The following is a 24,411-nucleotide window of genomic DNA, read 5'->3' as shown; positions in this document are numbered from 1 at the left end:
TTAGTTTTGAATTGATAATTTGTATTAATATTAAATTTTATAATAAAAATACAAATTAATTAAATAATATTAATGATAATGGATGAAAGAAAAATAAATAGAAATATTATAAAAATTACCTATATTAATTATGTATGTTGATTTTCATAACAAATAATAAGGAACATACCACTTTTTTTCAAAGTTTTATTAGGAATGACATTTGTCTAAGGAGAAACAATCACATATTTTAAATGATATTAATTTCATATCGAATAAGAGAATATTATTAGTAAATAAAAAAATATACCTTATTTTAAAGAAAAAATGAGAGCATGTGAAAAAATAATTTATTTTTTTGGAATAAGGATCCTCTTAAATAAGGAGGGACGGGTGTTTGTTTTTCTCCATATTTTCAATAGTAAAAATGTAATTTTATAATAAATATATAATTATATATTGTCTTCTTTTTTTTAATTGAGAGATCATTTCTCATTTCTTTGGTACATAGAAGAGAAAATAAAAATCGGGATCATCTGTCGTCAAATATCTATGTTGTCATATCCTAAATCAATCAAATTCTATCAAATTACTTAAAAAATATTTTTTAATTTTAATTTTTAACTAATTTTCAATTGACTTAAAATACAATGAGACATAAAAATTAGTACAAGTTTATTCACTTAGAAAATAGATAATATTTGAAGTGAATGAGAAATGAGAGAAAAATGAAGCATTTTATAAATAAAAATAAAAATGTAAATTATAACCGTTGATTCTGTTGGTGTTGTTCCTGAAAGTGAGTAAAAACAAAACCCTACCAAGGTGGTGGTGGTTGTTGCTGTTAGAATCATTACCAAGTAGTTGAGATAGGTTTTGATTATTGAGATCTTATAAGAAGAAAAAGAAGAAGAGTAAGTGATGCACAATCACAAGGACCGATATAAAAGAGGTTTTCCCTCCAAATCAGAGCTAGATCGTAAACGAATCACCGATCTCATTGATCGATCCTCACCGTCCACATCCAAGGCAATCAACGGTGGTTCCTCCGCTAAGTCTTCTTCTCTCACTAACAGGGACTCTCGTTCCTCCTCTAACCCTATCTCCAAATATTCCAACGCTGAAGAAGATGAAGAATCTGAAACAGATAGCGATGATTCAAATGGTAGAGGTTCTGATGGTGATGACACGTCATGGATTTCATGGTTTTGCAATTTGAGAGGGAATGAATTCTTTTGTGAGGTTCATGATGATTATATACAAGATGATTTTAACTTATGTGGATTAACCAGCCAAGTTCCTTATTATGATTATGCCCTTGATTTAATTTTGGATGTTGAATCCTCCCATGGTAAGCTTATCTCTTAAAAAACACTTTTTTATAAAAATAAATAAAATCACTTTTCATGTTCCATTAGCCTTTGTCTAGAAGTAGTTATATGAATAACAAAGCTGAAACTCCACTTTTAGGAGAAGCTGAATTTAACGTTTGTGCCAAATTGTTTATGAAAAATCACTTTTTTAAGCTTGAATAAATAGGCCCTAAAGTAAGTTGTGTGGTGTGCCTTTGATTGTATCGTTTTGCCTAAAAGAGAGTGGCCTATTGAACAAGGTATCATTTTGTTTACACAACAACAACAAAGTCTTATTCTCACTGGGTGGGGTTGGGTGGGGTCGGTTACGTGGACCAAACGGCAACATAGTGTTTTTTTTCATAAATCGTGCATCATTTTGTTTATAGTCTAAATTAAAATGGGTTGGTTGGAAATTGGAATGTATAGGTGACATGTTTACGGAGGAACAGAATGAGTTAATTGAATCAGCCGCAGAGATGCTTTATGGTCTCATTCATGCTCGGTTCATATTGACAAGCAAAGGAATGGCTTCGATGGTACCATTTTCCTGTCACTAATTACTCTCAGCTTTATTGCGTTAGTGTTATCAAGGTTGGCTCTATGAATGATGTTGAGTTTCCATTGCAGCTGGACAAGTATAAGAACTATGATTTTGGCAGATGCCCAAGAGTTTACTGCTCTGGACAACCCTGCCTTCCTGTGGGTCAGTCAGATATTGCTCGGTCAAGTACTGTGAAAATATTTTGCCCAAGGTGTGAAGACATTTACTATCCTCGCTCCAAGTATCAAGGCAGTATCCTTATATATGTTATCAAATCTAGTGTAGGTTTTCGATGACTATGCATCAGCATTTCTCTAAAAAAAATTGTATTTTAATCATCTTATGCATTTCATATCTTCCTTGGTCTGGAGGTTTCATTTTTAGGCTATCAATTGTCAAGCAGTTTTTGTGGTGTTTCTTTTGTTTGTTAAAAAAGCAAATATTATTGAGTTAAGAAATGGGAAATACAAGATAGGATGCATCCTAAAATCTAAACAAAGTTAAATTACTTTAAGAATAAGGTTGGGGACTCTTGTCACGAACTATGGAAAGATTTCTTTTATTTGCTAATGTACAAAACACTAAGCTAGTGTATAATGAGATTTGAGAGTGATATCCAAACCATGGAGGACTTAATTAGGATTTATGGGATTTGGGGTTCATAATCTTCATCTCTTGACAAGTGATTTCTGATATCCGGTGTTTGTGATTGTCTGAAAATACTACGTTGTTTTCTTGTTTGAGAAAATTTATATTCTGGAATCGCATCTGTGCCTGTTCTAGTAGTCGCATAGGCAGAGTTTGGGAGCCTTCGGACCTGTTCAAACATAGACTGTTAGCCAAACCATGGAAATCCTAAAATTTACAAGGGTGAAACTGCAGAAAAATGGTTTTGTTTCAAAGGATAATTTTGTTCATTTTTGCTAACAATTTTTTTTTAAAGTGGAGCCAAACATCATGTTCTTTGTCTTGCTTCCATTCTATATAACATTCTTACTTTTAAATCCTGATATGGATATGGACTTTGGGGTGATTGCATGCCTGTTACTATATTCTATATGTTTTGCTATGTATAATTGTGGCTTAAAATTACGGTGGTGTTCTTTGTTTCCCAATTTTCCTTGACTTTGTTCTAGACATTGATGGTGCATACTTCGGAACTACGTTTCCCCACCTCTTCCTGATGACTCATGGACAACTGAAGCCACAGAAACCATCACAGAACTATGTTCCGAGAGTTTTTGGCTACAAACTTCACAAACCACGTAGCTGAGATTTTAAGCTTCCATGAAAGTAAGAGTTTGAGGAGTTCAATCTTAACTGTGGTCACCTCTGACGGCATACTCCATGCAACATGCAGCTATCATGTAACCTTCCAAAATCAGTACAATGTAGACCATCTGTTTTATTTCTTTTAGCTGCTTGCTGTAAAGAAAACCGCAGACATGTCATGCAAGTGCTTAGTTTCACTTTCAGCTTGGAATTCAGTGAGCTTCTAGATCAATGAAGTAAGTGCTTCTTCAATGCACTGTTAATTGCTTATTACAAGTTGTATTCTGGCAATTAGTTTCACTTGATGTTGTTTTACGATGGTCTCATTTATACACTGATCCCTTGCTATTTTATGTTGTTATTTCATTGTTCTTCTCCCCACATTTATCCAGTGTTTGATTTTTTAATTCAATCGTTATGATGTTATGCCCATCCGCCCAACATCAAAAATGATTATAGGTCAGCTAAGTTATAGAGCAACTAAAAAATAGACTTCCAATGTGTGTAAAAAATAATAGACATGTGTAAAGAATAGAGTTTCAATGTGTGTAAAAAATAATAGACTTTCAATGTGTGTGATGGGATTATAGGATCATCCTTGAGTCATGATCCCCCAGTAGTGTTCTAGGCTGCAGTCGCCATTGTTCTTCTTATCTTCGAGCTAATATTCTGCAACCTTCCGGTGGAGGTCGTTGCTTGGTCCAATCGGCTGTTTTGGTCTGGCATGGTGGAGTTGTTATAATTAATTGATGAATCTATATCAAAATGAGATCTAAATTTCGGCACATCAGTGGAGTCTCTCCGAATACATAGAATGGTTTCAGTTTCTTTCTTTGAAAGAAGTTTTTTGTGAAAACAAGCTTTTAATAATAATTGAACGACCTTGAAAAAAAAAGTGATCAATTGGTCTTATAAATCATTTGTACGACCAAATAAAAGGTTGAGAACTTAAATTCTTATTGTTTTGCTATTTGTATACGCTTAGATACTATTCACTTTCAAAAAACTTGAATCATCCAAGTCAACTAGATCAAATTTGATTCAAATAAGATTGGATTTTGTTAACCCTGCCGAATCTAGGGCACCCTCTTATTAAAAAAATTGCCAATTTACTAGAGAAATCAGATTGTCCGATTCTAGAAAATGATTAATTCCAAAATAGATTTAACTACACACATTTTTTTCACCAAACTATCTTTGCAGATAAGCAAAGCACTAAAAGGAAAAAAGTAAAAGTGCTACGGCCATTCAGCAATACTAAATGAACATGGACGATTATTGGGAAAGTAATTTTCAACGCTGATATTTACCACTAAAACGAGCTAAGGGCTACACTCATTCAAAGCCTTTTCTTTGCATGCTTGCAAGCTAATAAAATTGCCATAACCCTTAAAACATAGGACCATGCAAACCTGGAACGCAATGAGCCACTTGCAAATTCAAAGTAGAAATAAAACTTTGAAGCTACCACAAAATTAGAAAACAGTTCCAACCAACTAACTTAGGTAAGTAGTCTTAAATCAGAACATGACTCTAAGTTTACATTGCATTCAAACAACCTGGTTCTCTGAACATAAACTAATTATTTCTCTAGTATCAAAATCATGCATCAAACATAAAACCTCAACCCTCAGTTTGTTCCCTCAACCTTCGAATGGTGCTCCGCACGGTCACAGCACTCGCAGTACTGTCAAAATAGTGAAGAACAACATAAGCTGGATGATTAGAGAAAAATAAATAAATAAGTAGAAAGCAAGAAGAAAGAGCATACTTCAGAGTATAGGCACCGCCTGCTTTCACTTTACCACAATCCTTGCATCCCCATATTCCTACGGCCTTTCTCTTCACAGCATACTGAAAGAAATAAGTTCATCATCAGAAGTCTTACATTTTGAAAAGAATGTTAGACTTAACCTATTAAGCAAATAAAAAAACAAGGTCAACTCAGCATTAACAGAAAAAGTCCTACCTTTCCACAAAATTCACAGAAAAATTTGCTATGTTGACTAACTTCCATCTTCTTGATCTGCTTCCGCAGACTAGCACCATAACGGGTACCTGACATAAGAAAATTCAACAAAAAGCTTATCAGAAATTATTCCAAGAAAGACTAAATGTCTTCTTAAAATGCAAATTCAATAAGCTATTTTTTTTAAAATCCATATTTCGCGATGAAGAATATAATTTCCACTGATGAATATTTCAGAGTCGGATACATTAATTTAGCCGAAAATCTCATAACACCTGCATTCACACCATCACCCCTGCATATAATATTGCATCCAAATTGCAAATGTTATGGAAACTTTGTGGCAATCAAACATTCACATCATTGAACAATAGTTGAATAACCAAGGCTTATACATACACCAGAATTACATACCAAGGTGCTAGCTAATTATCAAAGTCAACCCTACATCCATAGTCAAAATCAGTTGTATCTAAGAATAACCATCATTCTCCAATACAAATGAACATTAATAATAAACATAATCAGTGAAATGTTGAAATCAAAATCTAAGATGCAAAAAGCAACACAACTTGTTTAAATTAATTGGAAAACTTACCATATTTCCCGACAATACCAGCCTTCTTCGTTCTCTTAGTCTACGTTCAAATAAAGGGACGGAATCAACGCATAGCTATATGAGATGATCAATAAAAATGTGTAGCAAAGCAATTATGTTTATATAGAAAATCAAATCAAAATCATTTTCCATGATCCAATTGTGTTTTTCGGAGTTATATTGGTGAAAACAAATGTGTAAATATAACGAATCGAACAGAATGAGTGGATTGTATAATCATGAAACCATGTAATCAGAAAGAAAATGTTATAGAAACAGATCCAATGAAATAGAAAAGAGAGAGTACCATGTTTTCTGGCTTGAAGGTGCTGCGGCTTCGTGTGACTGTGAACGAAGTGAGCGAGTGAGTAAATGAATGTGCCACGCAAACCCTAAACTTAAATCACTACTCAATCTTTCTCCTTCTTACTTCAGTAATGATATTATGAATAGTAAATATTTCAACCTAGATATTAAATCCGTTGTAGTCTAGTTGGTCAGGATATTCGGCTCTCACCCGAAAGACCCGGGTTCAAGTCCCGGCAACGGAATATGTTTTGTGATTATTTTCATTATTTTGATATGCAAACGAATAGGGATCATGAACTTTAATTCACATTATTATTCCGCACGCAAATCTCATATTTAGATACGAAGGTAATGATTGAGAACTAGATCACAAGTTCAGCTCCACCAATTCAAAAAATACATCAGAATCTAACCAGGCCACAGTTAGCTATTGATATCAACAAAAGGCACAATAAGCTAATGAATATGTATGTATGTATCAAAAAATCATTGAATCCTCATCAAATGTTTTATACCATTATTTATTATTTCACATATTTCTTCATTTCTTTTTTAATCATATTTCTAATGTTCATTATATATGGCTATTTAGTCAAATTGTGTGGATTTTTATATCAGTTAATAATTTTTTAAACGCATAACCTTAAATACAAAATATATAGAATGAGGAGAATATATTTTTCAATTACTCTATTCACTAATAAAAATACTTCAAAATTAATTATGAGTATGTCCTTCATCCAAACCATCACCCATCTTCATAATAAAATTTATTTCTCTTCATATAACAATTTTTCTTCACCTCTCATATGATATTATTGAAATAGTTCAATGAAAAATATGATAATATACGATTTTGTAATGAAAATTAAGAAATTATTGTAACCTTAAAGAAATAATAGAACGTTTGTATGTTAACATTTTATTTTAGGGTATCTACAACTGCATAATGTTTGTTATGACATTTCTCATGTATTTGTGATAGTTAATGACCAACTCTAACACCTATAAAATTTTAATATATCGATAAACTAAAATTTATTGAAAGCATTAACTATACTGCTTTAGTGATTATATTGTATGTGTATAATTCATTGTTCATATGTCTTATTTTATTTAAAGTAAGATGATAATTGATATATAAATGATGTGACAGATTATGAATTTGAACATTGTGAGAGTATAAATATTAAATTTATATACTATAGAGTATTTATCATAATATAAAAACTGTAATATATATATATATTTATTATTATTATAGAGATTTATACATGAGTAATATATAATAATAATATATAATTCATCATCTATTTGAATTACTTAAATGTAAAACTCAGTATTAATAAAATATGAATATTTGATAATATAATGAAAATATTAAAAAACTTTACATTATTATTAGTACATATATTTTTTATATATATAGACGATTGAATCGAACTTGAGCTTTCTTTAGAAAAACTTACTTTTTTATTAATACGCGTCAACAACGTAGTTTTAACAGAAGTTAATTTATTTGGGTAAGTGTTGTATCTTCTTTTCGTTTTCTTTTTACTCCTCATCCATAGTCAATTTTATCATGGGTACATACCTAACCCGTTTCTTTGAAGAGTGCAATCTTACCTAACTAATTCATAAGTTAATAATAATTAATACATAAATCTAAATATAAATATATATATATATATATATATAGATCTTTACCTTTTGATTCCATATATATTAAACTTCACTTTAAATATAAAAAATATTACATTGCCAGTCCAACGTCGAAATATTTCATTATAATTAAGTGTAATATATATATTGATAATGTAAATATTTATAAACAATTAGTGTATTATTCGCTGTTTATTTATACTACTTTTCTTGAAAAGTTAGTAGCAAATAAATATGAATGGTAGATAATATATTGATAATATATAAAACTTTTACGTTCTTAGTGTATATATATTTTTCTCTACTTATATTCTTAGTAAAGAATGAGTATTATTCTATGCATTGACAATATAAACATTTATATAAAGTAAGTATTTTATTCATTGGATTACTTTTATTTAGTAGTCATGATTAAAAATAAATAATAAATAATATAATAATAGAGTAAAAGACTCTTATATTATCATTGTTTACATATTTTTCTGTTAAAGTATTAATATTAAATACATATTACAAAATGGCATTACCAAATAAAATATTAAATTATCCAGGTAACAGTAGAAAATTGCATTCATTATTTATGTTACCTAAGCTATCATAACTTTCCCCCGCATCGGATCGTAACTTACAAAAATAAGAATCACCAATAAATCTTACTACTTTCCAGAAAACATCGTCCATATTTTAACAAACACGAAAGTTGCTGATTCACTTTAATTTAGACAGGATATGTTAGTAAATAAAAATACCCTAAACAGGAAAAATGGCTATAAGAATGGTTTAAATATTACGCCAAATGATATAGGGTTCACCACATGAAACAAAAGTCTTTTTTTTTTTGGGTGAAAAAATAAATCAAAATAGCCAATTTTGTTGTAGCTAAGTAAGTCAGGTTGGAAAGTTTCATCTCTCACTACTGCGTTCTACTATTAATGAGGTTAAATTTTGCTACGTAATATTCGGTATTTGAAGTAGTCATATGAGAGGTCAAGCAATAAACTAAATTAGCAAAGAAATATAAATCAATGTAGCTCATCCAATAATGCAATTAGATCGGGGATAATTAATTGGATTCGTTCATTAATTTAGAGGATAAGAATTAAGACGAAACACAACTGTGAGCGATACAACATTCAAATGGGATTCAAGAGCTCAATAGGTAATAGAACAAAGTACCCATATAAATGATTTAAATCAGATTCAAATTAAAAAATCATTTTGTTTTAAAAAAACAAACTTCCCCATTTGAATAATCCCAATATGACTTATTTCTATCATCAATTAAATGTTTTATCAAAATTCTCAATTGACCAAAAAGTGTATACTATAAAACTTCAGCAGTAAGCAATAAAAGTTCATAAAAGAAAAATAAGTATGAAGGAAATATACACAAGTATGTCAGACTAACTTTTTCATCATATGTTTTTTTATCCACAAAGTTTAAACAATTTTAGGAAACCAAACATACCACTTGAATCATCACCCATATCAAATAGTGAATCAGATTAGAATATTATTGTATATAGCACTTCAAGCTTGTAAATTACAGCAATGTCACTGGATTATACATAGCGATATCATAGATTCATAAGGTGCCTTTATAGTTTTCTATTTTATATTTTGAAGCGTATGCCTATATTAAAGAAGAAGAGAAGAAAAGAGAGAGAAAAATTTATTAACAATTAACTTCTAAGCGATATAACATATAATGTTCAAAATTTTAAAATTAAAATATCTGGAAGTAAGTTTCTTTTGAAGTCAAAAAAGTTAATATCAATGCATTGTTCACCGGTGTATATTATTTTTGTTTAATAATTAACCCATAAAAAGTAATTAATGGGTTGATAATATAAATATTATATTAAACCCATAACAAATCCGTATGTGATTATTAATTAGTTCAAGTAGTACATGTTTGATTCCTCTTGAGCAGGTCTCGGTTTTGAATCTTGGAAATGAAAAAAATACATGCAAAAAGAGTTAGCTCTATATACCTGTAAATATTTTTAAGATTGTCTCCAGTACGAGACATGTAAACAAAAAAAATCCCAATGTGATTAGATTCCTATAAAAGGATCTATAACTCCACGTGGGAGAACTCCATCTTCTCTGATAAGTTCTGAAAGCTTCTCAATCATCCAAGAGGAAAACCCCAAATACTGATGGGCAGTTATTTACTAACTTTTGTTTGATTATTTTGACATGTTGGCACGTACCCATAAAAAGAAAACATTTTCTAAATATAGAGAAAAAATGGAAGGAAAATGTACAAAGGGAGAAGGAAGTTATGAAGAAAGAAAAGCTGGCGCGAGACGTATGGGCCAGATAGAAACAATTCCAACAACACTAACATCACCCATTTATTTACAACACTAACCAACTACTATCTCTCTTTCTCCCAACCCACTAATTCCCATTATTATTATTAGTGTGCCAAAAACTCTGCCTAGTGTTTATCGGTCACGTTTTTTATTTTAAAGTATCAACTAATTAATTTTCATACACTTCATTTTATACAATTAAAATGTCTTTTTGTATTGTATTTATTTTATATTATATATTTTTTGTCTTTATTAGAATATGCAATTTATAATTAATATGGTTGAAGTAGTTATATAGGATTATGCTTTTTTTTAAATTAAAAAATTAAAGAGCAAAATATGAATATATAAATTATACAGTAGTTATACCACGTTTTGACTTTATATATAGTATAGATTTTGGATAATTCAAGACTATCATTTTTCCAAGACTATACTAGCCTAAATATTTATATACAATTATATTATTTACCATTTATTTATATTTTGTTTAAAAAATTAATGATAATTAAAAATGAATATCTAATTATAGTTAAGATTATAATTGCATATATTTAAATAATAGAAGAGGTGTGAGGGGCAAAGCAACTCCCCACCACTACGCCAAGAGAAGAAGCAAAGGAAAAGGCGTGTCTCTCTCTGTATTGGAGTGGTTCTATTGAATCGATCTATCTCATATTCTGTCTCTACTACTACACTATAGAGAAATGCAACGATGGTGTCGGTGGCTTCCATCTCATTACACACATGATTTGTTCCATCATCTTCTGATTCCCTTCCTTTTCTAACTCTCAATCTATCTATCTCCAATTCATTTATTATTATTATTATTATTACCCTTGTATGGAAGACTTAGCCTTGTCACAATTTAACATTTTCCATCATCCTTGTTTTATGTTATACATGTGTTGTTTGTGATTATTATTTAGCTGTCTTTTACAATGCTAAATTCCTTTAATTCCCTCTTAATTCATTTATCTAGGTAACATCATTCTCCACTACCATTCCATTCTATCTTTTCTCTTTCTTTCTGACTTTTTCATATTCTCAAAAAAAATAATCCCCAACTCTCTTTATACCCTAGCCCCTTCACCTTCCCTGTTCCAAGATTGTTTATTTATCTTTCTGAATGCTCATGTCTGTTCAAGCTCAATACCCATCAAATGTATTTCTTTTAAGCAGGTTTGTATTTCTGTCTTTCTTCTTTTTCTTTAGCTCAGAAACCTATTTTCTATCATCCTAAACTCTGGTGGACTAATCCATCATTTTCCAGTGGCAAAAGTGTGCAAGAAGGACATGACTATTCATTGCAACCACAATCAGGCCTTAATCAATCCCATATGTTGTTCAACAATGGAGGTAGCTTTAATTTATTTTATTGCCCAATTGAAACGGATAAGAACATATAAAAAATGTCCCCTTTCTTACCATTTTGATTGAAACAGCTACTAGTAGTTCTAGGAAGAGAGGAAGAGAAGAAGCCGCAACGACCGGAGTTAGCCAAACAGTTCCTAATCCATTATTCTCTGTACAACTTCAATCTCAGACTCCTCAGCTTATTGACCTCACCCAAATCCATAATCATAATCATAATCACCAACAAAATGCAGTCTCTACTGGCTTAGGCTTATCGTTCGGTGATCAACAAAAACAATTGCATAACCAACAACAATTATCTCTATTCTCCGAAGGCTTGAACTCTCAAATCAAACAGCAGAGAGATGAGGTTGAACAATTCCTTCAAGTCCAGGTACATTTATTTTTATATCAAATTAAAAATCTAATTTTTATTTTTTAGACGTGGGAATTATTAATTATTTAGTAAAATAAAATGATGAATGTTGTGTTGTGTTGTTATCAGGGAGAACAGTTGAGGCAGACATTAGCGGATATGAGGGAGAGACATTATCGTTCACTATTGAACGCAGTTGATGAATCAGTTGCACGACGGTTAAGAGAAAAGCAAACTGATATGGAGAAAGCCACGCGCAGAAACGCAGAGTTAGAAGCACGCGCGGCTCAGCTCATCGTAGAAGCGCAGGTTTGGCAGGCGAAGGTGAAGGCGCAGGAATCAACCGCTGCATCGTTGCAGGCACAACTGCACCACGCTATTATGATGAGCCATGAAAAGAGAGTGGTTGAAGATGGTGGGGTGCTATCGTGCGCCGTGGGCCATGCTGAGGATGCTGAGTCAGCTCATGTTGACCCGGGTCGGGTCACGGTGTCGGGTCCCAGTTGTAGCGGTTGCGATTTACGGGTGGCGTCGGTGGTGGTTTTACCGTGTCGACACCTTTGTGTGTGTACCGAATGCGACATGCATTTTCGGGCGTGCCCCGTTTGTCTCACCGTTAAAAATTCATCCATTCAAGTTTGTCTATCTTAATACCAATTGTCACATGCATGTTCATAGTAATTCATGGGAGAAAAAGACAAACAAGGAAGAGGTTTATTAAAGATACATTTTTTACCTTTTCTTACATAGAAAATGGGCGTGCCCCGTTTTGTTTTTGTTGTACATGGTTGTGGGAAATGTAAATTGTCACATGCATGATTGCGTCTTCATTTTTTATTTTTTGGGTGCCTTCTATCTTTTGGAAATTGCATCGTGTTGATATTTAATTTATATTCTTTCATTGAATAGATGCGTGCCACTAGCTTTCCTATATGTCAGAATCTTGCACAATTTCTAAAAATCTTGCATCATTCTGAATAGCTTGGGTAATTTCACTTTCAATATGAGAAGGATGCTTAATTGATATTTGCAGTAGAATCATTTAAGTGATGCTAAATTGAAAATCGATGTTGATTTTTGGGTGAGTGTTTTTAAATGGAAACTAGATTGACGATATGAATGATTAACTTGCAATTGTTAAAGCTAGTGCTGTTTTTGAGATATGATTTTTTGTTATTGGATTACTTTTGGGCACCAAGCATCATATTTTATGGTGTAGATGAGTTCAAGGACTCCACTGTCAAGTGGGGGATTAGTGCATTTCACCTAATTTCAACTAAGTTTGCAAGGCTTTCGGCTTTTCTTTTCAAATAAGGATCCCATGCGAAATTGACAGTGAAATGTGACTCCCAATTGTTTCATCTTTCTCATCATTCACATGAATTCTCAATTGGAGACCATTCTACTTGGATTGGATAGGACAATTTTCTTCATATCGACACACTTGTGGGTATAGTTTTCTCAATTTGTGTTTAACTTATCATAAAACTCAAACCAAAAAAGTTATTCTTACTAGCTATCAATATTATTTTGGAAATATTTAAATATATTATTCCAACATATCGTCAATTTAATTGCCATTTTCAAAACAAAATGAAGTAACTAAAGTTGTGACTTAATGCAAAACTGAGATTATGTCGAACAAAACAATTAAAATAAGAGAAAATATTCATAAGGAAAAAAACGAGTCTTCTTTTTATGAGAAAGTTACTCTTGCTATTATGATTGTTCATGGTTTTGTTAAAACCAAGAAAAGTAAACAGCAATCCAATTCCTATCTCTTGTACTGTATGCTGGAAGTTTGAAAAACAAAGCACGTTATAATTTAAACTTAAAGGCCATCACAGTGCCTATGACTTTACACTGTTCTTGTTCAATCTCGTGCTGACTGTTACTTTAAGAAAGTGTATACAACGTGAATTGGAAAAGAATTAAATGTGATAGAGCTCAAATATCACCATTTAATAAAAAATATCGCTTAATTATTCATTGCAGAGTATAATAAAGATTGAGCACCTTCCTCCCTTGTACCAAAACCAAACCTTTCAATTAAAGCAAGTTCTAGTTGCGCACACATACATAGGCTTTGACCCTTTGAAATGAAGCAGCTCAATAATCCATTCCATTTTAATTCCATCAAGACTGGTAGGACACTGCTAACAAATGCAGTTCAAGTGATTCCCAAGAAATTTGTCCTTCATCTTCTTGTCCCCACTCGACCAAATTAAATATGAAAATACTTAATCATAATATAAACTATAATTGGACTAGCCTCGGTGTCATCATCTGATGTGAAGTTTTCTCCATTACCAAAGAGGTGGAACTCAATTTCAATACAAGCTCATCACAATTCTTTTACCCAAATTCAGATACCAGACATGTGACGAATGTGAAGTGTAACGTTTCTAAGATTATACATTTGCTACTGACTTAACACCACCAGGTACAATTTATTTAAATTTAGAATATTTAGATGAGAAAAAAAGGTTTGCACTGATCGTGTATATCATTATATTAAAAAGTAATATAATAAATGTGTGTAAATCTTAACACTAACTAACTGTACATAGTAGTTATTAGGCTATAGATAAGAATAACTTGTAATTTCACATAGTCATAAAAGGGGGTTTAATTTAACGTAAAGAAACAGTTACTAACAAATCATTATAAGTCATGTATAAGGATGAGTAGTATACTAGTATTAGATGTCTTTGAACTCAGTACGTGGTCAAAACAGAACAGCTTGGATCTTAAGCGTATCTAATTTGTTATAGTATATGATTCTTACTGACTAATAATATCGAGTGGTTATGGCACTGTCTCACTGGCTCGCATATATGAAAACACACTAATAATTAGATTATCACTACATGTGACTATGCTCTACCTTGTCTACGCTGTTCCCTGCGAATTTGTTTATTTATGAATATCTTATGTGGTCATAAATGCCAATAGAGGAAACAAAAACAATTGTCCCCTTCTATTACAGTATCAGCTCAGTTATTAAGAATTCAAAACAGGCAAGGAGAGATGTAGCTCCCTCGATAAGACCGGGAATAGGACATGGAGATTGTTTATTTTGGTGAGAGTAACATGTACATTGTTGTTGTATCTGGGTGAAAGGTATCATTTCATTTAACCGAAAGAAAAAAAATATATATGTATTTATAGCGTATGAGTTTAATACATTGTCACTATATTATTTATTTCATTTATGTTTTATTATTATAATGCAAATAAAGAGGGCTGATGGTAAATAAATATTATACCATTACATTTCAAGACCATCATGATTCACTTGTCCTGTTGCACCAATTCTTTATCAAAAAAATTGATTGCTTGCAAATATGAACAAGGTTTGTTAACTATGATTTTGTAATATAAATTTATGAAATTAATCGAATAAAAACTAAAATAGTTTTTAAAATAATATGTAATTAGCATTATTGATATGAAATTGAGTCTTGAAAAGAGAACAATGATACAAACCTCATAAATCATAATGTTACGGGGATAGTGAATCTTAATTGTTGTACTAAAAGATATGGAAAATAAGAAGAAATGAAATTTGAATAAAATAATGTAATAATGATGTGTCAAGGTCTTACAAATCTATCAAGTCATAAATCTTGACTATTTATTCCACAATGGCTTACTCGTTAACTCTGAACTATAATTATAAAATTTTCTCTACAAGTTTGTTTTTAGAGACAGACTAATACTTTTGACAAAAATAAGTAGCAGCATCCATGAAGGGACCATGATATATTGGTTGTGTATTCACTAATTTTAGTACCACCAAATTTTGGGTATGCCCCTAACGTGCATCACATTGATTGTAGTTACTATGTTTTAAAACTGGGTCAAATATGTTAGGTTAGTTAGTTTATCTATTAAGATTAGTGAGTTGAATTCTAAAATCGGTGATTCCTTTAAATTGATGTATTTTCTTTTTACCACTGAAGCATTTTTTTTAAGGGGCCACCTTGTGAAGAATAAGTGGTTTATTCGGTTAATATGATAGAGAATTTATTTAGATTTATTATAATAGCTTCCGGAAATATTATAAAGATATCTTATAATCATATTATAAGCCATTTTAACTAATTACTCAATTTACTAAACGGGCTCACTTCGATTATGGGCCACCGCAAATTAAAACCCAAATCGTTTATATTGTGTGATTAGTAATCACCCATGGTCCCCAAATCGCTTATAGTGTGTGATTAGTAATCGCTTATATTGTGTGATTAACCACGATGTGTGTCATTTTATGTGTCAGTGATTATAATTGGTTAAAAAATATATTTAAATAATTAATTATTTTTCTGACCAATTACAAGCAATAACACATATAGTGGTACATTGTTTTGGGATAACGAATGTCTATCATGTCCCAATATGCAAGGAATAGTCACAGGTTAGAAAAGAGTGCAGAGAAAGAAGGTAAGAAGTTTCAAATGCGGACAATTGCAAAATTTAAGTTGACAGAAACCCAACACCAAATAAAAATATTTTGAGATGCAGTAAATTCCAAGTCAATAATAATTATTGCACACACATGCATTCAAGGTATTTTTTTAAATAAAATTATAGTTAAAGTGTAGTTGCTAAACATTGCATGACTTGTTGCATATTTCTTATGCTTTTCAGTAGGGCAGACCCTATGTTAGAGGCTTAAATCATATAATATAGTGGATTTTAAACTGGAAATTAAAATACCTCGTCTATTTCAACATAATTTTCTTGGTCTATAAGATTTTTTTATAAACTAAGGTGGTTGCCAAACAAGCTTAGTTTATCAAATTAAACGTAAACTAAAATAAGAAGAAAAAAATCCACAATGAAGATCTTGATTACAAAATTATTGTTAAATCTAAGTAAATAGTAAATCAGTGAAATAATCTTGAAACTCGTCAAATTATAATAAGCTGTCTTGATAAGTCTATCATTATTTTTAAAAAATAGTAATACTTACACAAATTGGAAGCCTACCATCTTTTGGGGCCTAAAGCCACTACCTGAATGTCATTATAGTTGGGTTGCCCATACTTTTCAGCTTTTCACCCTCTTCTATTTTTATAAAATTATCAAAATTTGAGATGGGGTAGTTTCTTATTCTGCTAATAAATTGAAATTAGACCACAGAAAAAGTCACCATCTTAATATGTGTAATAGTTAATGTTGCCACCAAAAGAGCCATCATAGTAGTAATTTGCTAGCTAATGGTAACAAATATGATTTTCTTTGCATTGTTTCCTCAACAAAAAAATCTCTTGCATTAAGCATTTATGATCAAAATGGAAAATGAACTAATTGAGCAAGTCAAATATCAGGGTCATGGGTGTGGGTGTGCCTTTATTTTTCAACGAAAGGAAGATATGTCGTAAGTGTAAGAAAAAACTAGTTCTGGTATAGTATGGATGAAGATCACATGTCTTAAATGTTGTCTCATTTCATGTCACAAGTTAATCAGAGTGTTTCATTTTATTACTTTTGACTTTCAAAAATTTAATTTTATCCACGTGTTAATATATGATTGGCTTGAAACAGAGAATAAAACATCATTGAGAACATGTAATCCTATCGACTAGTTCACATTTATGGCATTTTAGGTCCTACAGTCTTGTGGGTCACATTATTCCGAAACGAATACTGGAATATTAAAAAGTGACATAGCGTAATGGTAATGGACCAACCATGTCTGAGGTTTAAGTGTTTAACAACATAGCTTGACAATAAATATTGAAGGCAATCCTTGAGGGTTACATACTCAAATTCAATAAAAAAATCGTTAAATTAATTGCAAAGGTTGAAACGTGTAGTTGATAATCTGAATGGGAAAAAAGGCACTGTAATGATACATAAATGTGTCAAAGAGTTTATAACTATTTTTTTTTGTACAAAAAAAAGATCTTATAATGTTATTTCGGGAAAAGACAAGAGAAGTTATAGTTTTGAAAAGCTACTTATTTTTTCCCCTAAATTTAACCTTTTTAGCAAATTATTTACTCTGTTATTAAATCATATAAAAAAGCAAGCTTTAATATTAAAAGGTGAGGTTAGCGGCATAAATTGAATTATGTTATAATACTTAATTATAAATCATATTAATTGATAAAGTATTGATCTATAAATATTTTATAATCATTTTACCCATGATTTTCCTTTTTACTATATGAGCTACTCCAAATTTTCATTATGGCATTTATTTCTAATTATATCATAGATATTGTATACTCATTCAATGTGTCAATCTAATCTCTACCATATGAATTTTTCTTTCACATTCTACAACCAAAGTTGTATCTCATAACTTTTCGAGTTATAAAAGTGATCAGAGATTTTAATCAACTAAATATGACTTTTAGTTGTAATATCATATCTCAACTACAATCTTACAAGTTTAAAAAAATCAAGTTAATTCTACCAAATTTAAGTTAATATTGGAAAACAAGATTTGTCAAACACTGAAATCACAATGATAATCATGAGCTTGATTACTTTGGTACTCACGTTGCAGCTACCACACAAGAAACTGAAAATAAAAAGTTGTGTTTGCATATTTACTTTCTTTCATGTTAGGTGGTGGGTTGTCTTGTATTTATTAGTTTGGTGTAGACTCCTCTGGTATCTTCCTTTATTGAGAATTTGCCAACCAATTAGCTGAGAAGTGATTTTGAAATGTTCTAGAAATCTTTTAATTTGCAACCCTTATTTTTAGGAGTAGCACACATCTACTGTCTCATATTTTGTGTCACTTCGTGTATCATGGACTTATGATTGGTCAGAAAAATATTTAATAATTAAATTTTAACTTAAATATATTTTTTCTGACCAATCACATGCCCATGAAACATGAAGTGACATAAAAGTGTGGATAGTAGATGTGTTCCCATTTTTTTGTTATTTCACAATCATTAGAATGTTACTTAACATTAACTATTTTAATTTTACGTGTTTGATATTTCAGTCTATAATATATCCGGAATGTGTTTACAGCATCTTGGACTAGTTAGTGTAGTTCAGGCATATACCCAAACACCCCAAATCAAAGTGGATTGGCCTTCTTTAATATGACATTCACCTATGGACTGTGAAGACTAAATACATTGGGCTTGGTAAAAGACTCGTTTACGTGTAACCCAACATCTTGAAAATCTCTGCTGTACCATATTAGAACAATGACATGTGTAACATTCTCAAAAGCAATTAGCATTGAAATCCCCTAATCATATGAATGTGATTAGAGAATACTACTCTAACTCATCAAGGAACTATATTATTTGAGTTTATGTATTGTTAATATAAAGATTTATACACATCATCTATCATTTATTTGAATTTTTAAGAATCAATGATGAATGATACAATGACAATATAGAACTTGTACACTATCGGTGCATATATTTTTTTCTTCATATTATTTTCTTAAATTAACTTATCAAACTTCCTCTTATATGTGGATTTCTAGGAAAAGGTTGCTCAAATCATTATAAGTGATTCATCTCTTATCCATTTAACTAATTTTTTATACTATTAAAAGTATCCTTCTATTTTTTATAGATAAAGAACTAATCTTATTTGATGTGCGTAACTGTATCTCCTAACAAGTGTCGCTATTAGAAATAAATATTTAATTATAATGATATTTCTTTTTTTATTTTACTGAGTATAACTTATTTATTAGCCTTAAGTTTTAAATAAAGATAGGAAGAAAATTTTAAAACTTCAAAATAGCTAGGCACCCATCATCATGATTCTTTTTAAGACAGTATTTTGAAATATTTTAACTACAACTTTAAAAAAAATGATATTTTAGCATAAGTTGCTAGATTCTTCATTATGTTCTAAACTTCATCGTTCAGTAAGAAATGATATTATATATTGTTTCCTTGTAGCGACATATGAAAGTGGCAGCAGAAGATTAGCATGAATAGTTGCAAAAAGTAATGGGCTAAGTACATAGAATGTAACTAATAAGAAACTGAAATAGTGGTTTGTTAATTTGTTTGTTGATACCTTGTCTGGTTGTCAGCCATATGCGATGGTTCCTCAATAAAGTATTAGTAAAGGCTACAAACACAAAATTTACAAGATTAGTAAATAGGAGACAAAGGGACGTAAACACTCTACTCCTATTATCATTACATTAATTCATTAAGCTTTAATTGATTTCCTTTACATGTGAGTAAATTAAACTTGCTGTAACATTAAAAATTGATCCAGCATTGGCTCAAATGTGTGTCCAATCCCTTGTTGTAATATACTAACTCGTTTTTATAATTTGTTTCTCAAAAAACGACAATTATTATGATGTAACGTTAATGGAAGATTTGCAGTTTTAAATGTTCACTATGTTAGATGGATTCCTAGCTTTATAGTTCCTCTAGTTAAATCTTTTATTTATATCCCTTTCTTTGTTTCGTCTAGATTCGTGATGTGAAGACCTCAACTTTGTATTGTTAAATACTATATGACCATATGGTATATGTACCAGATAAGTAGCATATGTTGCGACAATAATTGAAGATTGAAAAGAAATTATAAGCAATATGCTCTCCTTGTATATTCGCAAGCCCAGGGGGTGGACGGACTAAATACAGCATATTTATAAAGTAGCTTTAATAAAATATATATGCACTTACGGTGTAATATTTATATTTTATCAGTCAATCATTAATTATTTGTTTTTAAGTATTGTTGAATCTTCAAAAAAAAATATAAATGAATAATTAATGAAATATTTGTAGATCATGGATCTTACACTCTTCTTTTTAAGTAATATGCGTGTGAACATATTAGGCAGATTAAATCGAGAGGTAAAACTCTCGGAAATAAAATAACAATTTTAAAACTAGGCAATATTGAGAAGAGGATGATGCCGAATAAACTTTTCCATTTTAAGAACGTTATGTGTATTCTTGTAGCTAAGTTTCTTTAGACTCATAAAATTTTGTATATGAACATCAAATTTTATATCAACGTTATATTATATCATATAAAAAATTATATAAAATATTTGAAATACAATTATGTAATGTTACAAAAGTAAACTTACTAGATTCTTGAATTTGAATGTCTCAAGTTTAACACCTCCCTTAAATTGTTGTCCCAAAATATTCATGCAGAAGAGGATCATCGTCAACGTTATTCCGACAAAGAAAGGGAAGGAGCGTTAAGGATAACGGAAAATTGCGACTATTCGTTAAAACCACGTGGCAGCACGTAAATAGTTAAATGTATCAGTTGAAGCCACGTACGTTACACGTGTTGAAACATTGACAATTATTTTTAAATATGACGTGTTATATGTGTCTTTATGTAAGTTTTTTTCTGGAGACCAAAAGGCCACTAAGCATCCAACACAGAAAAAGATACTGTATCCTATACAATTCTGCCTAATAAAAGAAAAGGGGTCACGTGTCATTAAAGAACCCAAGATAGAGTATCTGTGTTAAAAATATAATTCTCTAATTTCTAAGTCTTTCATATACCATTTTTAATATAAAATTTTTATTTTTATTTTTTAACGAGGGCTTAAATCACTTGTTAATAACTCTCTAATTTTTTTTATGTATTCCTAAGGTAACGTTATCTTCCATTTACACGGTGTTGTTTCGGAGGCTTAACAAGCAAAATGAGAAGGAAGACAATTTAGTGGTTGATGGATATGGCAAAGTAAATAAAATAACAAATAGAAAATCAGTTATAATGATACTTGTAATCTTTTATTTATAATGAAAATATTTTTTACCATTAAAACAAAAAAACATATTATACTTTCTTGTACTAGAGAATATGAAATCAATTGGAGGTTCAATCACTGATTTATTATTAGAAAATAAGATAAAACTTAGGAAAATAATAATAATATTTAAAAACTAGAAAAAAATATGTTTCTAAACTTTTATCTTCCAAATTAATCTATTAATAAATCTTATACTAATTACCTAATAAAAAATCATATTATACAATTTCTAAATCTTTTTGTCATCAAAATTTTAATCTATGATAATATTTTGAACATATTTATATGACTGAGGAAGTATTATACATACATTCCATAGGAAGTTTAATGTTAAATTTCTTAATATTTGAATGAAGTCATGATTAAATATAAACAATGTACCATGAAGTGACAATCAATTAAACTTATAAACTATTAAACAATACATTTTTTCTCAAATATTTATGAGAAAAAATATATGTGATTTATCCATAATCAATTATATTATTTATCATTCATATTTAATTATTATTAATTATTCATAAAAATAATATAAATTAATAGTGAATAATATATTGATATTGTGTAAGTATTTATCTATATCTATACTATTAATAAAGGGAAAACACAAAATAACCACACATCATGGTGTAATTTGTGTTTTCCTATTTTGCCCTTAATATCTTTTTATTTCTACCAAAAACCATATAATATTATTTTCTTATTTTATTCTTATTATCTTCTTATTTTAAAAGTGTATTTAAAAAAGTGAATATTAGACAAATTAAATAAATTCAACCATAAATTTAGCGCAAAAATTATATTTGAATTTATAAAATACAAACTATACATTACAAACGATAGGAAAGCAGGTGCATGTTAACACGCTAGTACTAATAATGTATAAATGTTTAACTTATTATTTATACAACCATTTTATTCAAATAAAATTTTCTTAATCCATGTATGCATGTAGTAGCATAAAACACATCCATATTCCCATAAGTATAAGAAAGAAACAATAAATAATTACACGAGTCTTGGGAGTAGTTGTTATGTTCAGTTCATCACTTAATTAGGCATATTATTATACTGTAATAAATAATGGAGAAAGGGCCATACAGCGATTATAAAAAAGAAGGTCACGCCATGTTGATGATGATGGTGTCAGTTATTGTGGGGCCAAAGTGCTACGAATTTCGCAAAAGTGGACAGTACAATTTGTGGAAGAAAACGACGAAAGAATCTGGGAAAAAGTTAAGGGAATTGATGACGTAAGGGTCTGAAGTGAGAAGCAAGGTTCAGGGAAAAAGCGAAGAACGAAACCGTAGGTTTTGGTTTTGGTTTCAGTTTTGAAACCGGGAAAGTAGTAGTACTACGTAGTGGGTAGTTGTATGCTAACATTTCTCACTTTCATTCAAGGCGCGTGTCCAAATTTCTCTACCATTACCAATACATTTGCGATACTAATTTCTGATGTGTCACTCATTGATGTTGTGTGTGTATTTTTGTTACCTAGTGTCAGAAATTATTCATTTGTGATGTAATCCTACTAAAACGTTAATTTTAATCTGCATTGACGTATGAAATAAAATCTTTATTTTTTTTTAGAGAAAATTACTTTTGTATTGAAAATGTAAAGGTTTTTATATTGTTGAGATATAATTCACTATATGCTAACCATAATCAATTTTTAAATGAAAATAAAATCGTGAGTAATAGATTATATATAGCTCACTTAAGTCAGAGGTTAGAGCATTACAATTTGTAATGCGATCAGAATTGGCAATTTGGGTTATGTCTATTGTGTCTGCCCACTCATCTGAATGTTTTAGGTGGGAGAACATGAAAAATGTGTTTAGTCATCCTAAAATGTTCACCCAATATGTTATTTTTGTCCGGACATTTCAAATGGGTGAGTAGAGTGGCCCACATGCATCAATGAATACCAAAATAAAAAATTTGATGAGTCAAGTATGACAAAATTAATTCATGTTCTCACCACTCGAGTACAGTGTAATAATTTTCCAAAATATAATATCTTACCAATTAATTGTATATCTGATTTATGTAAAATGCGGTGTTATGTTTTGTTTTGGAATATATAATATCTTGCCATGCTCCATATACTATATTATTAAACAATGATGATCAAAATACTAAGCATCTTAAAATATTAATTTTAAATTAACATTTTATAGCATAATTAGGTCTTTAGAAAATGCATTTAAAATGTAATTGATTTTAAAAATATATCATAAATATCTAAATAGGATATAATATACCATGAAATATAAATTATTTAGAAAATGCCACTCAATATCTTACTATAGCATGGTGTGATATTCACTCTAAAGATTAGTTTGAGAGTTAGATTTTGGAGTTGAAAAAAAGAAAATGAAGGTTTGAGAATCATTAAATACACTTAGTGAAATAATTCTCAAACCTTCTATCTTTATTCATTTTCTTCCAAAATTTAACTTGTAAACTAACCATAAATATCTAACTATACCAAAAAGGGTTAAACATTATTCTAAGAGAAATTTAAACTCAAGATATTGCTAATGTGTTTTCATTCAAGTTAAATATAAAAAATAAAACAAAAGTGCAAATAAATCACTTCTCAAAAGTTATAAAAATAGTATACTATATTCTTTTATGTAATAAAAATTAGTCCACTTTGTTCGAGACCTATAAGTGGTCTCACAAATATGATGTCTATACTGATATATTTTGAGTGAGTAATATTATGGTTTTTAAAAATTTTAAAATCCAAAAAATGTAGTACTCAAATATCTTGAATTTGAGCTAAAACAATGTATATTATGGGTTTATAAAAATATTTAAAAGGCTAATTTAACCGATATTATATATTTTGGGATCATGTTTGAGATTTTAAATTTTTATAGATAAAATTCACACCTCCAAAAATGTTGAGGACCA

The 24,411-nt window shown here is 30.1% G+C and overlaps 3 protein-coding genes and 1 non-coding gene across 7 annotated transcripts; 3 read left to right on the top strand and 1 right to left on the bottom strand.

The window, feature by feature from the left end:
• On the top strand, positions 745-3,525 carry LOC109348875 (casein kinase II subunit beta-1-like). The gene is made up of 4 exons (XM_019589474.1): positions 745-1,330; positions 1,761-1,870; positions 1,962-2,127; positions 3,012-3,525. Exons 1-4 carry the CDS (start codon positions 901-903, stop codon positions 3,146-3,148), a joined length of 843 nt encoding a protein of 280 aa, XP_019445019.1. The 5' UTR covers positions 745-900; the 3' UTR covers positions 3,149-3,525.
• Positions 4,486-6,140, bottom strand: LOC109348877 (60S ribosomal protein L37a). 2 transcript variants are annotated; one of them, XR_002107809.1, is made up of 6 exons: positions 6,022-6,140; positions 5,715-5,754; positions 5,117-5,205; positions 4,919-5,001; positions 4,620-4,834; positions 4,486-4,587 (listed from the first exon to the last, which is right to left on the bottom strand). XR_002107809.1 is itself a non-coding variant. In XM_019589477.1 (5 exons), exons 1-5 carry the CDS (start codon positions 6,022-6,024, stop codon positions 4,771-4,773), a joined length of 279 nt encoding a protein of 92 aa, XP_019445022.1. In that variant the 5' UTR covers positions 6,025-6,140; the 3' UTR covers positions 4,506-4,770. The 2 variants fall into 2 exon arrangements, 1 of the variants encoding a protein (XP_019445022.1); XM_019589477.1 differs by having other exon boundaries at positions 4,506-4,834.
• TRNAE-CUC lies at positions 6,193-6,265 on the top strand. Its single transcript has one exon. It is a non-coding gene; the product is annotated as a tRNA-Glu (tRNA).
• Positions 10,988-12,560, top strand: LOC109348874 (BOI-related E3 ubiquitin-protein ligase 1-like). 3 transcript variants are annotated; one of them, XM_019589473.1, is made up of 4 exons: positions 10,988-11,188; positions 11,280-11,365; positions 11,455-11,756; positions 11,868-12,560. In XM_019589473.1, exons 1-4 carry the CDS (start codon positions 11,136-11,138, stop codon positions 12,387-12,389), a joined length of 963 nt encoding a protein of 320 aa, XP_019445018.1. In that variant the 5' UTR covers positions 10,988-11,135; the 3' UTR covers positions 12,390-12,560. The 3 variants fall into 3 exon arrangements, with proteins under 3 accessions (XP_019445018.1, XP_019445017.1, XP_019445016.1); XM_019589472.1 differs by having other exon boundaries at positions 11,452-11,756; XM_019589471.1 differs by having other exon boundaries at positions 11,280-11,368; positions 11,452-11,756.

This window comes from Lupinus angustifolius, chromosome LG06 (genome assembly GCF_001865875.1).
Source record: "Lupinus angustifolius cultivar Tanjil chromosome LG06, LupAngTanjil_v1.0, whole genome shotgun sequence".
NCBI classification, from domain to species: Eukaryota; Viridiplantae; Streptophyta; class Magnoliopsida; order Fabales; family Fabaceae; genus Lupinus; species Lupinus angustifolius.
The sequence above is the reverse complement of the archived record's forward strand: the minus strand, read 5'-3'. Positions and strand labels throughout refer to the sequence as shown.

What these genes read in the sequence shown, in the direction of transcription:
- LOC109348875 (XM_019589474.1), top strand. Translation starts at nt 901, where the DNA reads ATGCACAATCACAAGGACCGATATAAAAGAGGTTTTCCCTCCAAATCA. An exon ending in GGATGTTGAATCCTCCCATG is followed by an intron (nt 1,331 to 1,760) that starts GTAAGCTTATCT and finishes TGGAATGTATAG; the next exon opens with GTGACATGTTTACGGAGGAA. An exon ending in TCGCTCCAAGTATCAAGGCA is followed by an intron (nt 2,128 to 3,011) that starts GTATCCTTATAT and finishes ACTTTGTTCTAG; the next exon opens with ACATTGATGGTGCATACTTC.
- LOC109348877 (XM_019589477.1), bottom strand. An exon ending in TGGTATTGTCGGGAAATATG is followed by an intron (nt 5,206 to 5,714) that starts GTAAGTTTTCCA and finishes TTCTTATGTCAG; the next exon opens with GTACCCGTTATGGTGCTAGT. An exon ending in GGCGGTGCCTATACTCTGAA is followed by an intron (nt 4,835 to 4,918) that starts GTATGCTCTTTC and finishes CTATTTTGACAG; the next exon opens with TACTGCGAGTGCTGTGACCG.
- LOC109348874 (XM_019589471.1), top strand. Translation starts at nt 11,136, where the DNA reads ATGCTCATGTCTGTTCAAGCTCAATACCCATCAAATGTATTTCTTTTA. An exon ending in GTTGTTCAACAATGGAGGTA is followed by an intron (nt 11,369 to 11,451) that starts GCTTTAATTTAT and finishes TGATTGAAACAG; the next exon opens with CTACTAGTAGTTCTAGGAAG. An exon ending in AACAATTCCTTCAAGTCCAG is followed by an intron (nt 11,757 to 11,867) that starts GTACATTTATTT and finishes TGTTGTTATCAG; the next exon opens with GGAGAACAGTTGAGGCAGAC.